Source organism: Pelobates fuscus, chromosome 5 (genome assembly GCF_036172605.1).
Source record: "Pelobates fuscus isolate aPelFus1 chromosome 5, aPelFus1.pri, whole genome shotgun sequence".
Taxonomy (NCBI): domain Eukaryota; kingdom Metazoa; phylum Chordata; class Amphibia; order Anura; family Pelobatidae; genus Pelobates; species Pelobates fuscus.
This window is the reverse complement of record NC_086321.1, coordinates 57,265,610-57,283,335: the sequence shown is the minus strand read 5'-3', so window position 1 is coordinate 57,283,335 and position 17,726 is coordinate 57,265,610. Positions and strand designations below refer to the sequence as shown.

Genomic DNA, 17,726 nt, shown 5'->3' with positions numbered 1-17,726 from the left:
GTATAGCATTGTGGTTTATATGCAGTCCTATGGGGCAGATACACTGACTACAGACTGTTCTATTCTGGTAGCTCTGCATAGTTATAACTTTTAGTAAATGGCATTTTGTTCTACAGTATAATCACACATATAACATCTGCTTATATGGCAAATTATTTCCCCTAAAGGATATTTAAACAAGCTTTATCGCTTATCGGCGGCTGATAAGTGGATGCTATCATAACCCTTACTTGTCGCTCTCAGAAGAATAAAAGGCTGAGAATTTACCTACAGTCCTGAGGTCCACAAAGGATCTATAATGTCAAAATATAATATTGTGTAGATAATTAAACACAATGGTTATTATGTCTAAAGAGCAAATCCAGAGACATTCTAAATATAGCATTGAGAAGGAACGTTGCACCAATTTGAATCATCATTGTCCCACTTCTAGATATTTACTGCACAATAGTTTTTTGGAAAAAACATTTTATTAATTTTTATAGGAATTGGTCTAGAGAATGTCCCCAAAGGTGCTCTTCATATATAACACCCAATATGGTTTGACTGACTTATGGAGAAGTATACAGGACCAGGACATTATGCAAACAAACTAATTCAGAAACATACAAAATTTACAAACATCACACCATAGAACAATAAATTACAAGATTTGGGGAGAGCTGGTCACAACATACTGCAGTAAACATTGTCTTTCTATAAATATGTTAAATAACACTTTAATAAATCTGCCAACTGTCTGTTTATATTAGGTGAGTACAAACAGAAGAGCAAAAGCTGGCAAAATATCCAACTTACTGCAATTTCTGTGCATAATGGTAATAAAACTCACAATTCCAAGGAGCATTTTACACAGAGTGTACCTGTGTATATATATATATATATATATATATTTTTTAAAATTATCCAACAAGCCTGTGGGGTGTACAATAATATACTGAAAATGTATAAATACATGTAATACCTATGAAACCTTTGTATCCAGAAACAATGTAATTCTTGACGCACCAGACCGAACTATAAAACATATACATGAAGTGTAAAAGGGAACACTAAGATGTATGCAAAAATGAACTCACGTGTTGTAGAGCTACAGCATTGGCTCTCCTACCAGTGTTTGTAAAGTGGAAACTATTATACATATTAAAATATTATATATAATCCTACGACAGATGATTAAAACACTTTAGTTTATTTAGCACTAGCGTTATTTAATTTGTCTCCCATCTTAGAATTAGTGTAGAACCCACCGATATTGGGGTACTGTTAAGTACTGGTGGGCTTAAAGGACCACTATAGTGCCAGGAAAACAAACTCGTTTTTCTGGCACTATAGGGTTATTAGGTACCCCCCATCCTCATGGCCCCCTTCCCGCTGGGCTGAATGGGTTAAAAAACCCTTTAGCTACTTACCTTTCTCCAGCGCCGGGCTCCCTGCTGACTTCAGAGCCGAATGCGCATTTGCGCGGCTAGAGCCGCACATGCATTCAAACCGCCCGTAGGAAAGCATTATTCAATGCTTTCCTATGGACTTTCAGCGTTTCTCACTGTGATTTTCACAGTAAGAATCACGGAAGCAGCCTTTAGTGGCTGTCAGTGAGGCTGGATTGACCCTAATGTAAACATATCAGTTTCTCTGAAACTGCTATGTTTACAGCTGCAGGGTTAAAACTAGAGGGACCTGGCACCCAGACCACTTGATTGAGCTGAAGTGGTCAGGGTGCCTATAGTGGTCGTTTAACAAAGTATGGCCATGTGGTGGAACTGAATCCCCATATTTGTTTGCTGAGATAGGTGATTTTTAAGTAGCCTTGTAAATTTTAAAAATGTATTTTTATGTGTGCGCTGTTCCTTAATCTGTATTATTGATTGTCACTTATGTCATTGGCACTTTGTTCCTTTTCCTGCGCAGGGATATTTGAAAGGTGACTATGGGGGGCAAGAGCACACCTTACATGTAATGGGAATCCCGGCTTGTTATATTTCACTCTATTGCATAATCCACATTTAGAGTGTAAGCCTTGACAACGACCCAAACATTCACAAAGCTTATTCTGCCATTATGTTCTACAATGCAATTGTTTTCAATAAAAAAAAAAAAAAAGAAAACTGTGAGTTTAATTGTTTAACACTGATTTGTGGCTAATTGACAACAAACCTGCAAATCGGAACAACCTTAAAAAACCTTCTCAACTCAATTTAGCTATTTTTGCAACTGAGCTATTTAGTGCTAAATTTAACAAGGAAGCAGCATGTTCGTTACATCCTCCCCCTTCAACGCAGTGATTAAACCACTTTGCTTCTTTCACATCACAATCTGCATAATATTTCAGATTCCGATTGCGTCTGGCTGCAATACATATTTCAAGAATCCTAATAATCTATTTTCTCTCTCATGACAAAATAAATTCTTTTTCAGTCAGTTGTTAACATAAACCGCTGCTTTCCAGAAAGATACTTTATGAGAGTTAGTTTTTTTTTTTCCAAACATTAATGTGATAAATGATCTCTAGGATAATCTGTTTGAATCACATATTTCCTGTTTGATAGTGATCATCCAGCCTTGTTAAAAGGGCATTTCTGCTCGCATTATTCGTGTTTACATAAATCCTGTTAAATAAAAGGAATCTCCAACCAATGCATCCCCAGCGGCCTCTTAAAACATTAAAGTACAAACGCAAGAGAAAAGGCACTTTCCTAAATTAAAGATCATGTTAAATATAGTGTGAAGAAAAGCTGACTCAAGTTACCCTAAACGCACTCATCAATTTGTCTCTCACTTTCCATAATGCACTCTCTCCTGCACATGCTACATTAAATGCACACTATAGCCACCCAGACCGGTGCACAGTCCCTCTCTCCTTAACCCTGCAATGTAAAACATTGCAGTTTCAGAGGAACTACAATGTTTACATTGCAGAGTTAAGACTGCCTCTAGTGGCTTCCTGCTTTTTCTTGGAGTTTAACTCCGGAAACCATGCTCGTCGTCCTCATGCTTTGTATAAGGACATCCAGCGTCTTCTTAATTCCCATAGGAAAGCAATAATTCAATGCATTTGTACAGAGAAGGCCTTAGGTTCCCCCTAGCACTGACATAACAGGAAGTGAGGACAATACCTGCGCCGAGAGACTATGGCGCTGAATTTAGGTGAGTATTTTTTTTGGCTTTAACTACCACGGGGGGCATTTGCTCCACTTTAGAGTTTTGCCCTGAATGGTTCCATTTTATTCCTAACGCCTGGTGCAACTTTACCTGACTAGACAGGTATATAGACTAAGCTTAATAAACTAGGTGACATTTGTGTAAATGCTCACCAATAAGCAAGGTGCACAATTTACTTAATCTGTATTGAACTTTTACAACTAAATCTAATATGATTTATACATCTGCTATTTTTCCAATTAATACTTTGTAAATCCATGATTTTACTTTTATCAAAAATGGACGTTTTGTCACTCGATCATTGTCTCCTAACCCAGTCCTCAAGGGATAGTAACAATCCAGCATTTAGGAATTCCCCGGAAATGTTCCGTGGAAGATGGTAAGAAACATTGGATTGTTGGTAGGTCTAGATACCAGTTTCACTTGATTTATATTTTCTACCTGGCAAACATTGCTTTATTGTAACAATATACTCAATCCATTATGACTTTGAGAGGCATGCACTAAATTGGAAAAAAATTCTAAATTATTAAAAAAAAATAGACATTAACAACTAATTAGCGCTTTAGCTTTTGGCACTTGTAGGAATTTTCTAAATCAAATATTGAGTTGCTAGTAAATTCCATAACAGCACAAATATATCCACAACTTATAGCTATTTTAACACATTTGCTAAGCTCGCAATAAAATTACATAGTAACGGGTTCCTTTAACATGCTATTTAGTGCCAGTATATTTTTTAAAATTGATGTTTGACTGTCAACCTATAAATAATGAAACTGCCAATTTTTCTTCCCACTTTATTCATTTTTGCATTTAAAAATCTGAGCCTTGTTTGTATATGTTTTAATAGAAAAAAACAAACAAAAAAGGGTTGTTTTTTTACCGTTGCAATAAAGCAATGTTTCTGAGTTAATTAGTGACGGATACAAAATACAAACCTGTATTCCAAAATGCTAGTGGACAAATAAAGTGCCCTTTTAAAAAGAATTGATAATAAATGAGCAAATCTTGTAAGAAACATTTAACACAAGTAACAATTCAATGATCTCCACAGTAACGTAGTTTTTAGATACACTGGAATAAAGGCTTACATGTTTCTGGTCTATCTGAGTGGATTGGTTGCCATGCCAACAGCCAATGCATTTGGAATCCAGAGAGAGTGAATCACACCCACTCTGTCATGGAAAAGTGACGGTTTCTCTTTAAATGAGTAAACCATGTTATATATATGATGTCATTAAGAAAAGCTTTGTATCTTGTAACTTATACATTCTATCAATGTCAATAATTTTTCATAATCCTCTTTGCACACCAGAGCAGTTCACAGAACATGGCTACATAATGCCTTTGGTACACTCAAAGAGTTAAAAACATAAATTCAAATATTTGCTATCTTTCTTTCCAGAACGGCACAATATCTTATAAAAACATGAATAAATTTAAAGGAACCTATCAATGTGTAAACACGGGTGAGGCAGTCTATTGGTTATGTAGTTTATATCAAGACGCCAAGTGTTGTCCTAATAGCATTGTTTAATTACATGAGATTAAAAAGTACGATGGGGTTATTATTCACACAGTGAACTCCTTTGCAGAACCGAACAATGTATCTGCCAAACTTGGACCAAAACAGCCAAGAGAGGCATGGGACCGAGCAGGAGAAGTTTATCAAACTGGCCAACGTTGTCTTCATTTAGCAAATTTGTTTTCTCTTCAGCACTGTTAAGCGAGTATACCCTTTTTATACTTCATTCCCTGACATTCGAAAATGGGTTCCCTTATACTTAATGTTAATCTTTTTTTTTTTTTTTAATTACCCCATTTGTTGTAAAAGAAAATCAAGACATAAAAAATAAAATCTACTAAACAAATAAGAACACAACCTTTGTCTATCTCAGATAGACATTTTTAGTCCATTTGTGCTAAAACTGTGCTATGACTGCAGTGCATGGAGATGCATAGTATTCTTTATGTGTCGGTGATACACAATCTGAGAGAAATGTGCATGGTTATACACATGTGTGGATGAATATACGGGTCTGATAAAGTCTAATAAGATGGAGATATATAAAATGTACCCTCTGTGTACAAGCAGGAGGTACAGTCTAAAAAGATGTACCTGTAAAATAAACCACGTCTCGGAAGAATACCCAGTAATTCTAAAATGCAAAGTTTGTAATGAATTTACAGGTGTAATGAACAGCCAGCACTGAATGTAAAGGTGTAATGCACAGCCATCAATAAATGAACAGGTGTAATGCACAGCCAGCAATACATGAACAGGTGTAATCCACAGCATGTAATACATGAACAGGTGTAATGAACAGCTAGCACTGAATGTAGAGGTGTAATGCACAGCCATCAATAAATGAACAGGTGTAATGCACAGCCTATAATGAATGTACAGGTGTAATATACTGCCTATAAAGAATGTACAGGTGTAATGCACAGCCTATAATGAATGTACAGGTGTAATGTACGGCCTATAATGAATATACAGGTGTAATTCACAGCCAGCTATGAATGTACAAGTGTAATGTACAGTTTATAATGAATGTACAGGTGTGGTATGGCCTATAATTAATGTATAGGTGTAATCCACAGCCAGCAATGAATGTACAGGTGTAATATACAGCCAGCAATGAATGTACAGGTGTAATTCACAGCCATCTATGAATGTACAAGTGTAATATACAGCCAGAAATGAATGTACAGGTGTAATTCAAGGCCAGCAATGAATGTACAGCTTATAATGAATGTACAGGTGTGATGTATGGCCTATAATGAATGTAAAGGTGTGATTCACAGCCAGCAATGAATGTACAGTTGTAATATACAGCCAGCCATGAATGTACAGGTGTAATGTACAGCTTATAATGAATGTACAGGTGTGATGTATGGCCTATAATGAATGTAAAGGTGTGATTCACAGCCAGCAATGAATGTACAGGTGTAATATACAGCCAGCAATGAATGTACAGGTGTAATATACAGCTTATAATGAATGTACAGGTGTGGTATGGCCTATAATTAATGTATAGGTGTAATCCACAGCCAGCAATGAATGTACAGGTGTAATATACAGCCAGCAATGAATGTACAGGTGTAATTCACAGCCATCTATGAATGTACAAGTGTAATATACAGCCAGAAATGAATGTACGGGTGTAATTCACAGCTAGCAATGAATGTACAGGTGTAATATACAGCCAGCAATGAATGTACAGGTGTAATGTACAGCTTATAATGAATGTACAGGTGTGGTGTACGGCCTATAATTAATGTATAGGTGTAATCCACAGCCAGCAATGAATGTACAGGTGTAATATACAGCCAGCAATGAATGTACAGGTGTAATTCACAGCTAGCAATGAATGTACAGGTGTAATATACAGCCAGCAATGAATGTACAGGTGTAATTCACAGCCATCTATGAATGTACAAGTGTAATATACAGCCAGAAATGAATGTACAGGTGTAATTCACAGCTAGCAATGAATTTACAGGTGTAATATACAGCCAGCAATGAATGTACAGGTGTAATGTATGGCCTATAATGAATGTAAAGGTGTGATTCACAGCCAGCAATGAATGTACAGTTGTAATATACAGCCAGCAATGAATGTACAGGTGTAATGTACAGCTTATAATGAATGTACAGGTGTGATGTATGGCCTATAATGAATGTATAGGTGTAATTCACAGCCAGCAATGAATGTACAGGTGTAATTCACAGCCAGCAATAAATGTACAGGTGTAATTCACAGCCAGCAATAAATGAACAGGAGTAATGTACAGCCAGCTATGAATGTAGAGGTGTAATGTACAGCCAGCAATAAATGAACAGGTCTAATGCACAGCCAGCAATGAATGTACAGGTGTAATGCACAGCCAGCAAAGAAAGTAGAGGTGTAATGCACAGCCAGCAATAAATAAACAGGTGTAATGCACAGACTATAATGAATGTAGAGATGTAATGCACAGCCAGCAATGAATGTAGGGATGTAATGCACAGCCTATAATGAATGCAAAGGTTTTGTCTTATTTAACTGCAATAAATGTTCAGCTGGAATACACAATATTTAAAAAATATAAGTGTGCTTTCAGATTGCGCACTCAGTAATAAGTGCGCAAATGATATGAACAGCCAGTAATAAGTGCGCAGGTGGAAAGCAGTCAGTAAAAAATGCAATGGTGCAGCAGGACTGTCGACACTTTTGACACTGGGAAGCGTCTAATGAAGGCGCATTACATAATTAAGAACAGTACATATTACATCATCATTTAAGGTCACCAAGGTAGTGACATGAATACCACGTGGGTGTCAGTCAAAAGAAAAGTTAAAAATGAATGAGTTACACTAATGCATTTCCCTGACCCACTTTTATCCAGTGTTTCTTCCAGAAGACATAGGAGTACAATGTAGGCAACATACAGAGATAAGTATGGAATGTAAACTAAGTATTCACTCTGATGACACAGGCTAAATGTACACACTAGTTGCTGCCACAAAGCAACTTTTAAAGTCACACACAAACTGCAGAAGCATGTATCCTGTAGGAGCTCTATTTCTACTTTCCCGCCGTGACTTTGCATTACCAAAATGGCTGCCACAAGGTGGCTGAAGCCTTTGAGGTAAGTGGTACAGAGGTAAAATGAAGGGAGCATTAATACAATGAAATAACACGGCACATACTTGACCGACTATACAGTAACCAGGCTGCTATTTAACCAGCCACTAACTATCCCATATAAGCTTGCCCCTGCAGAGAGAAAAACTTTAACCCTTTTTCTCATGGCTTCGAGACCACTGCAAAAAGAACACCGCTTTGCGTCCCCTTTATTACCAGGTATTGAAAGGGGTTAAAAAGCATTGCATGTGATAATCAGTAAAAAAAAAAAGCACAATGGTGAATTTGAAAATCAAATCATCAGCAAAGTTTGTTCTTACCTCGTCTGAATTGCTTATAAGCCATAACAATTTGGGTGACAGAAGAGAGAACAATCTGTTCTCCTCTACCACACCCAAAGTGTTAAATGTTAGATGCCGATAATTACAGCGTGTGCCATAGATTTCATTTTGTGCACTTTATTTGCTTGTAGCTGTTAAACCAGTGCTGATGACCATTTGTTTTCAGTTGGCTTTTTAAATTCCTCTACACCTACAAAGTCATTTTAAATGATGCTGGGATACACCAGCCGAACATGGAGGCCTTGTCAAAAATAGTCTGCATCAGAGCATTATTGCATAATCTCCGTCTGGTGGATACACAAGCATCTACTGTGCAAGAAAACACCTTCTCAGCTGCAAGAGCCTGTGTGCACTCGGAGGATGCCTTTACTGTGCATATGGATGAAGTTAAAAATCTCTGAAGGCATTGCATGGAAGCCGGGGCGAGGTTTGACATTGTCATAATAGTGATGAGTAATAAAAGTCCCTGAGGGATTCATTGGGAAACCCCAAAAACCGTAGAGATGCACCTCTTCACACAGTTCCAGGGCAGCAGTCACCAGAATTAGACCGCTACTGACGCGTTTTGCACGAACGCCTTGGGTGAGCCAGAAGCGAGAGACATTTATGAGATACACTGGATGAAAATAATACACTGCTTGCTGTGACTCGAAGTCATCCAGGACATACTTTACCCGGATCGACACATCGGTGTTTCTGGTGTTGTAAAAAGCAGGCAGGAGCAGTGACGCATTTTCGTACCCTTGCAATACTTCGTAGAAAGGTCTTCTCCATTTTTCTAGTTTATTAAACCTGCAAAGAAGGAAATGTGACAGCAGTTAATAATATGCACAAGGACTAGCGCTAGTCATACATGTATTCCCAGTTTTGCTGTACATAATGCCACTGTACATTAATAACAGTATTTACATTTTTGTATTATTATTGACCTATACTCAACACAAATCCTAAGGTTAGCATAGTATATATGGTACATTTGAAGATTCTAGATGTAGTGTTAAGGTTATGTTTATCTAAACCTAACCCCAATTCTTAACTCTGCCTTATCTAAATTCTAAATATAAAAAGAGGAATTACTTTACCTTAACAACGACACGAACCATAAACCTCTAAATGTGTCTTCCCAACATTAAATCTATTTCTAAACTATGACATCGATTGCACCCTTAACTGATCCTAACGTGAAATCTTAAATTCAAGACTTCATAAAACTACCCTAAATATAAATCTATGTATCTAAAGATACTCGTTACTAGACTATTGAAAAAAATATTACAATCACATCCCTACAACTTGATGGATGTCTTTGAAAAAACAGACAACAAACCTATCTGTTATAATACTTGGGTTGATTGTCACCACGTCTGTCTTTTTCCCAACATCATCTACATATTTTTCAGATATTGGAGGCAGGTTACATCTAAAAGAAACAAAAACAAGCATTACACATGATAAAACCTTGATTCTAGGTCAAATTTAGAATTTAAATTATGTAAAATAACATTCTGCTTTTCTCAAAGTCTGTTTATAATAATGAGAATAAGAAACATATTTTTCTTGTTACTTTCTTTTCATTTTTGCAAGAGCTGCTTAGTCTTTTTGTAAATATATCAAAATCTCCAAGATGTTCAAATAACAAAGTGTACTTTTTTAAAACTTGTGCCACAAGGACTTTAGCTTAATGAAGCAGTTTTAGTGTATAGCTTGTGCCAGTGCAGTCTCATAGCACAGTGTGTTTAAATTAGAATTTATTATCTCCTGTTCTGTTAATTGCCTGCTAGAGCCTCGTGTGTGTGAATAAAGTTTAATTAACAGAGCAGGAGATAAGAGCTAAAGTAAACACACTATGCTGTAAGAACTAATTGAAAATAAAAAGTTTTCTTTTCATGGAGGGTGTGTAACAGCCATGGAAAGTGTGACTAGGGCTGCATAAACACAGTGATTAAATATATTCCAATAGCAGCCCATGATCATCCTAGCCATTGAGCACAGAGATCATTAAAAATGAACACAAAGGTCAGACAATAGGCTCTCCTCTAGAAATAATTTTCTCTCTATTATGCCAATTAACTATACGTTGAGAGCAACTTACCTAAAGACAAAATCTGCATTATCAATTTCTTTTCCACACTTGCTATTCTTTAAGATTCCACCATTTCCAATCACAGCACATTTTTTAAACTGGGAACGGTAATAAGGCATATCCTAGAACCAAGAACAACATGAAATTACTTGTTATAAAGACTTTTGGCCTTTCACAGAGAGGTCAATATCAAGAAAAGAGTAAAACATATAGAGCAATGTTTCTTGACACTGAGCGGAATTGCCGCCGTCACAAAGTATCAATCCCCCAGCTATCACCAGTTATGACTTTATGGAACTGCTCCGGTCTATGGTGGATCCCGCAGTCTCATGGGATCCTCCACAGACCAGTACAACTGTGATGTTGGCTACTGGCGCTGAAGTGCCAGAACCAGAAGAGGTTCGGCCAGAAATAGATGGCAGCTCCCACGAGGAACAGATTCAGGTAAGTAAAGCTCAACTTTCTCTGCCTCCCCCCAAGGGCACTGGGCCATCAGTAGCAATGTCATTGTTAGGGTTCTTAATTTTGCAAAGTTTCCAGGTGGTGAATGTAGTGGAGCTCCCTGTACCCCTGGCTGGGTACCTCCGCCAAGGACTACTTCCTAGCTGGAACAGGGGACAAACCACAGCACTTCTGCCCACAGTCCCCATGACTTGACTGGGGGCCCTGGAACTGCTCTCTCCTGAAGCCGAATGGGGAATTCGCTCTGGACACCCCCAGGCACTGGACGACACTCAGTTCTGGGAGCACTAGTCTTTACAAGGACTTTCCCCGTTGAATTCTCCACACTGGATGGTGATTAAAGAGTAGCCCTTTCCCCTCCCAGTAACCAGACAACACATAGTTCTGGGAGTACCATCTGGGATACCTTTAATGGCAACCACAACTGGCCTTATATGCATGACTCATGCAAGGGGCACTCCTCCCTGGACCTGAGAGTAAACCACAGTATAAACAAATACACAATTACATTGGCTCTCAGATCCAGGACACTACCATACATAATCAGATAATTCCTCCTCTGTGCCTGGGAGATAATTGGATCAGGAATTGTACTAATCTAATCCAATTATCTCCAAGCACAGAAAAAACACACTTTTTCCCAAACACCCCAAAAGTACCCTAAAAATACATAAAATCTCCACAGTTACATCCCCTGATAGCCCCAATCTGGGTGACCAACATATCCAAAAATCACCCAGATCGGTTCAGGGGTTCAGGAATTTCCTGGAAATCATAATTTGACCGACCGTGCACATGGTCCTATGCCCAAAACAGTTCCATGAAATCAGTGCTAACAGTCGGTCAAGTTTGGTAGTATTTTACAGGTTTTCCTGCAGGGCCCATAGTCTGTGGGCAGGAGGCTGGCAAGCAAGCTCCTCCAGGAGCTCGTGGCAAACTTACGTGGGAAGGGGAGTTTGTCACAGTGACAGTGCTGCTTCAAGACTTAAGTCATAGCTAACATATAAAGTGGCCATACTGATTTACTCAGGGCATGCCAAGGCCAAATCATTGTTGTGAAATGCAAATGCAAAAACTGTTGACAGAATTTGCCAGAATTGCTTGTTAAAAAGCCATATGAAAAGATTGGGAAACTTTTTCTAAATGACAGCAACAATACTAAGTCCAATAATTACTTTCTGAGTCATCTTTTCTCTACAAGTACCTACATTTGTTTAGTGGTTTTGGATTCACGGACGACTAATACAGTTATAGTCCCAGCATTCACAATTATATCCTACTGCATATTTATTTACTATTTATCACAGTATCATAATTATTTCCATAATTTAGTTTTGGACAGTTAGGGCTTAAATACAGAATTTCTAAAATTGAAAATTTCTACATAATTCATTGACCAAGATCGTTAGCTGATGCTCTCAATACATTTATGTTCCAATTCAGTTGGAATTTAGGTCACTAATGCAGCAGTAGGCAAAAACGCCTTAGTGGTATCTACAGTGGGATCCATTCATGCTCAGGGGACGCAGCCAATTGTAAAAATTATTTTAAAATGGTTGACTGTGGGGTGGTGCCAGGAGACTATTGGCACTATAACCAGTACAATATTTGTAAAGGTTGTGGTACTTCTAGTGCTCCTTTAACCATACATTGCAAATTATTACATCTATTATACAGAGCAATTTATGCATCACAAAATAATAATGGACTTTCAGGTGGCCAACAATAGAAAGATCTCTCTGTTTACGCATAGATGAATCAATGGCTGGTTCAGGATGGTTTATCTATATATTAGGGCACTGTGAGTGGTCCTCAAAGACCAAGCAGCATTTCTTTAATTTAGGCCATAATGACAAATCAAGTGCTTTAAATGTATGGAGTGTTAGCACGCAGCCAGAGATTCGTCTCATATGCTGCTTTAATATTACCATCTGAGGCCTATTTTCTGTGAGGTCAATTTGAGTCAGCATGGGTGTGACGGACCGCCTGGCACCCCGACTGGGTGCCTCTGCCAATCAATGCATCCTAGTGCTCACCGAGTACTCCAAGCACTCCACCAGACACCATAACCACCGTAAACCCAGCAGCCAGCATTACAGCTTGGTTGGGGTCTCGCTGTCCTCCACCCACCCTGGACCCAAGACCAGGATCCAGCTTCCAGTTAAACCTCTCCCAATCCAGAGAGTAAAGCAGGATAGCTCTTACAAGAGCTAGTGATTATAATCCAAGGGAGTATAATGAGTATAACAATCCCCAGAGTGAATATAAGACGAGGCTCTATGTTGAGGATGAAGAGGAACTGTTTAATGGCAGCCACAACTGGCCTTATATGCAAGTCCCCATGCAAGGGGATTTCATAACATATACCATAGTGTGTTCTCTTGTCACCTGTCCCGGTTGGTGTACTTAGATAGTATTACGTTTGTTGGCTTTACAAAAAAACAAACTTTTGTCTGGAGCTCTATTGTCTATTTAAGCTGATTTATTATAAACATTTTAAAATCTTAAAAAAAAAAAAAACTCACAAAGGAATGTGTACAGTACCATATATGACAAATACTACAAAAAAAGTAAAAGGCCTGGGGGAAAAAATTAAATCAGAAGAAGGAAGCGAAGAGGAGGGGAGAAAGCATCCAAGTATAATAAGGAACAGACTGAGACATGTGTAACATGGTTCATTGTGTAGAATGTGATTATGCATTAGAATTAGTGTGCCATTGTACCACTGGGTCATAATAAGGCAGCATGTGTTGCATCAAGTGTACAGCCTGTTACATTTCTTTAGCATGTTCTAAGAATATCATGGCTTCCTGTATCAAGATGATTACTCCTCCAATTTCAGGCCGTGGCAGTTATACATTTAGCTATATTACGAGGGATGTCCTCAGGAAGAAGCCCAAAATAACTGTTTCCAGTAAACGATTCAATGTCACTGCTGCCAAATGTTTTATATATATTGAAAATGTGCTGCCCATTTTCAATATATATAAAACATTTGGCAGCAGTGAGAAAATGTGCTGCCCATAAATTATGGGTCTTGGCGCACTCCAACCATATATGTGGAAGAGAACCCATCTTCCTGCAACCTCTCATGCACTGCGACAAGGTAGTGGAATAGACATATTATAAGTCAGCTATACTTTCAGTTTCTTTACTCTGACCTTATATTTGATTCACCTGGAATCCCCACTTTACTGAATAACCCTGTGATTTGCGCAGTTAGAGAACTGAGATAAATCAGCTATCACTTCTATCCATTCATTTTTTGGGAAGCGTTTATCAAAGCTTCACTTCCCAATTATTCCACGGAAATCTGTATAGGTCCCTATAATGGAGTAATTGAATGTATCTGCATATTCCCAGTCTCAGTTGTCTGGGGGACCTCTAATTTTGTAATATATGTACCGAGAAGTTCTACTTAGTAAAACAGCTTTACAGAGCTGGTCTATAGCAAATACATGATATAAGGTCTCAGACTGGTGTATTATAAAAGATAGCAAAAGGCTAGCTAAGGAAGATTGCAAATGAATTTAATTTAATTCTGTCAATCAGAAGTTAATTCGGCACAAAACACATGACGCTGTATGACCGCACAAATCTACAGTTTTAGAAATCGAAAAAGAGTAGTTTTCTAAATGTCTGAATTACCTTGGGAAATATTTTGAATACTTCTAAATTGATCTGGAATATCCCACTAGTGTCAACTTCATATCTGAGTTTAGTTCCAAGTGGGGTGTTCTTCTGGGTGGTGAAAAGAAAGGATGGGGCATTACAACACCTTGACAGAGTAGACCTAGAATGCAAAGAACAATGATGTTACAAAAGACTGTTTCCTGGGTTACTACAAACTGCTGTGTCTCAGTTATTGTTATATTATGGGATTAAACTTGTAACATAGTGTCCATCAAGTAAATGGGACCTGCCGCCAGCTCCCTGTTGTAGACAGGATACGCCTATGCAAATGCATGGGGTCTAAGGCAGAGAAGCCCCAGTGCATCGTAAACTATTTGCTCAGCTTATCAACAACTTTTTTTTTTACTTTTTGCCCGGTGTCCACCAGAACTATCATATAGACAATGACATTTCCCATTTTGCCCATTCTTAAAAGCCTGTTCCAAGTTCCAGTAAGCATTACCAAGTTAGCTTGAAATCAAAAGAATTGGAATATCTAGAGAAGGTATAAAATGTAAAAATATGCTGAACATTCTAAAATGTTACAACTATGTATACAGTAGTTTAGAATGTAAATAGATCCACTCAAATAGTCGCATCCCCTCCTCCCCCCAAATTCTCCCTGTGAAAAGAAAATTCACAGAGCATTGATTTCCAGGTACAGAACGTGTTACAAGTATTAGCAGTCATTTTGAAAGCATTGCAATGAGGCAATAGAGGCTGCCCCTGTCTAGTGTTTCTTCGAGGGAAAGCATAGTCTTTTTTACCAGGTATATTTCCTGTACACCACTTACTTGAAAGAATTTGCTTCTGTTGTGTTTAGTTCCCATTTGCAGATTTGAAGACTTTTCCATCTATCAAACAGTTCCGATTCTTTTACCCTGCAAAGGTGAAAGAATAGGCATAATACTGAGGGTCACACAGAGGTCAAAGTTATCTCCCACTGGCATTTCCGCCCCCCATAAAACTTTTTATTCCACCCACAGCCACCCCCCTCCAGCCACAGAATATAGAGGTATGTACAAATCCGAGGTTTACCTCTCTATGTCTCGGATCGCTGGTGGTCCCTTTTAATGTTTAATGTTGGCGTGTGTATAGTTGTGTATGGGAATGTGCAGCTGTGGTTGAGTGTCTGGAATATATAGAGTACAGATCTGTGTCTTGTCCTGTAAGTTGAATCTGAGACCTGTCCTTCAGAGTCATACAAATAAATAAATAAATAAATAAACATTCTATTTGAAACCAATAGAAAATGTCTATTCTATTACATTTCTGGATTACTTAAACTGGAATATTTAAAGAGGAACATAAAAGTGGACCCTTCTGCTGAAATGTCCCTCAAAATATGTGATATTTACAGTTAAATACTCCTAAAGTATCACATATGTGAAGATTAAAGGATGCTTTACCCAGGCTCACCATGAATTTGGCATTCACACCAAGACAATACTCAAGCTACTTTAATCAGAAGATCAATCTGTTACTTTCAAAGAAATTAAATTATAGTATTTTTCTAACACTTAGTCAATATTTTTTTTTGGTTCAAGTATAATTTATTAAGTGTTTTCTTTTTTAAAAACAAAAAATACAATATGAATAATAAGCATCACAATTCACATTGGAGAAGTTTGTTAAGTACATAATTCAGATCGCAAAAAATTACAGTCCGAAGTTTCCCTTGATGGTACCCGTATTAAACAATGGGATAAATGTATTAGTGATATCGGTCTGTAGTTTTCTAAAAAAAGTGGTATCTTTCCCTATTTTCGGGATTGGACAAATAGAAGCCTGTAGCAGCTCGTCTGGTATGTTCCCTCTCTCTCCCAAAAAAATTAAATAGCCTGAATCAACAACGGGCAAATCAAGGGGTCCGCAATTTTATAGAATAACGCAGCGTATTTGTCAGGACCCCGTGATTGACCAGTTTTTAATTTTGAAATTGTGTTCCTCACCTCTTTCAACGACAAAGGTTTGTTAAGAAAATCTAGAGCCTGATCAGTAATCCTAGGCAATTTTAGTTTCGACAGAAAATCTTCTAGTGCCATCTTGGGAATCTGTCCCTGTTTTAGATTATACAGTGACTGGTAGTAGTTCTCAAAAGCTTCTAAAATTTTAGATGGTTCTAATATAACCTTCCCACCCACTAACAAGGCGCTGAATCCTTGATCTTTAGTTTTTTTGCTTAAGTTTATTAATGAGTGTTTTCTCCACTCTATTGCTTGAATGGTACCATTTCTGTCTAGAGTTGTACATGAGCCTTTCAAGACTCTCATCCAGGTTCCCCTTAATCTCCTTCTGCACATTATTTATTTTTTCCACTGAAGTGGGGTTGGGGTTCATTTTATTTACTCTTTTTAGTTTAAGTCTGAGATAAGCTGCCCTTTTATTTTTAGAATATATGCATCCATTTTGATTAAGTATTCCCTGATCATATATTTTAAAGCACTCCATAATATTGGGCCTGCAACCTCATTGTTATCGTTACATTGTAAACATTGTTGTATTTCCTTACATAAATCTTGTTTAGCTGTGTCTGAAATCAAATTAAATTAATTAATTATCCAAACACATCTTACTTTGTAATTAGAATTATTTTCAAAGATGCAGAAAACCGTGACACAGTCTGACCATGAGATATTGCCTATATTTGAGGAGATACATTTTCCAAAATTTACAACCTTTGTAAAGATGGCATCGATCCTAGAACAGGATAGGTGTCTCTTTGAATAAAAAGTAAAATCTCTCTCACTTGGGTGTTGAGTTCTCCAGATATCATATAAGTTATATTTAACTAGACAGCCAGCTAATTTTTTGAGCGTGGGTCTTGTTCTTCTTATCTACATTATTTCCCATCCTTATCCTTTCATCTAAACTGACATCAATGACACAGTTCATGTCGCCCTCCATAATTAATATTTTAATATTTCTCTATTTTCTCAAATAATGAGCCCAATAATTTAACAGGAAAACCATTTGGAGCGTATAGATCACATAGTCTAATTTACAGATAAGGATGACATATCTTCAGTTACAGTCTGATTCATGGAAAATAGGTGAATTTAACCCCTGCGTATTGATGGTTACAAATTTGACACTCATTCTGACCAACCTCTGTCCTCATGATGCTCACCGCTACAGTACCCAAATAACAAAAGAGCTCTGTGTACAATTAATCCAAGACTCCATAAAAATTATTTTTATTATATATATATATATATATATATACATATCATACATTCATACCAACTATCTGGCAACTTTAAACGTAGCATCCCAGAAAGCAGATTACTGTGAAACTACAAAACAGAGTACAAACATGTGTGAGAGGTGGGTTTAGAGAGGTTAGCGTCTTTTTCTCTATAGAAGAACCCA

At 37.6% G+C, this 17,726-nt stretch overlaps 1 protein-coding gene across 2 annotated transcripts in view; it reads right to left on the bottom strand.

Annotated features, from left to right (window-relative positions):
- Window positions 1–5,908: 5,908 nt before the first annotated feature.
- Window positions 5,909–17,726, bottom strand: part of ST8SIA5 (ST8 alpha-N-acetyl-neuraminide alpha-2,8-sialyltransferase 5) — an 85,254-nt gene continuing 73,436 nt past the window's right edge. For both annotated transcript variants that reach the window (XM_063453881.1, XM_063453882.1), the window contains 5 exons: window positions 15,149–15,235; window positions 14,331–14,475; window positions 10,230–10,342; window positions 9,465–9,557; window positions 5,909–8,929 (listed from right to left, as the gene is read on the bottom strand). In XM_063453881.1, the coding sequence (XP_063309951.1) occupies window positions 8,467–8,929; window positions 9,465–9,557; window positions 10,230–10,342; window positions 14,331–14,475; window positions 15,149–15,235 (901 nt within the window). In that variant the 3' untranslated portion in view covers window positions 5,909–8,466. The remainder of the gene's footprint in view (window positions 8,930–9,464; window positions 9,558–10,229; window positions 10,343–14,330; window positions 14,476–15,148; window positions 15,236–17,726) is intronic.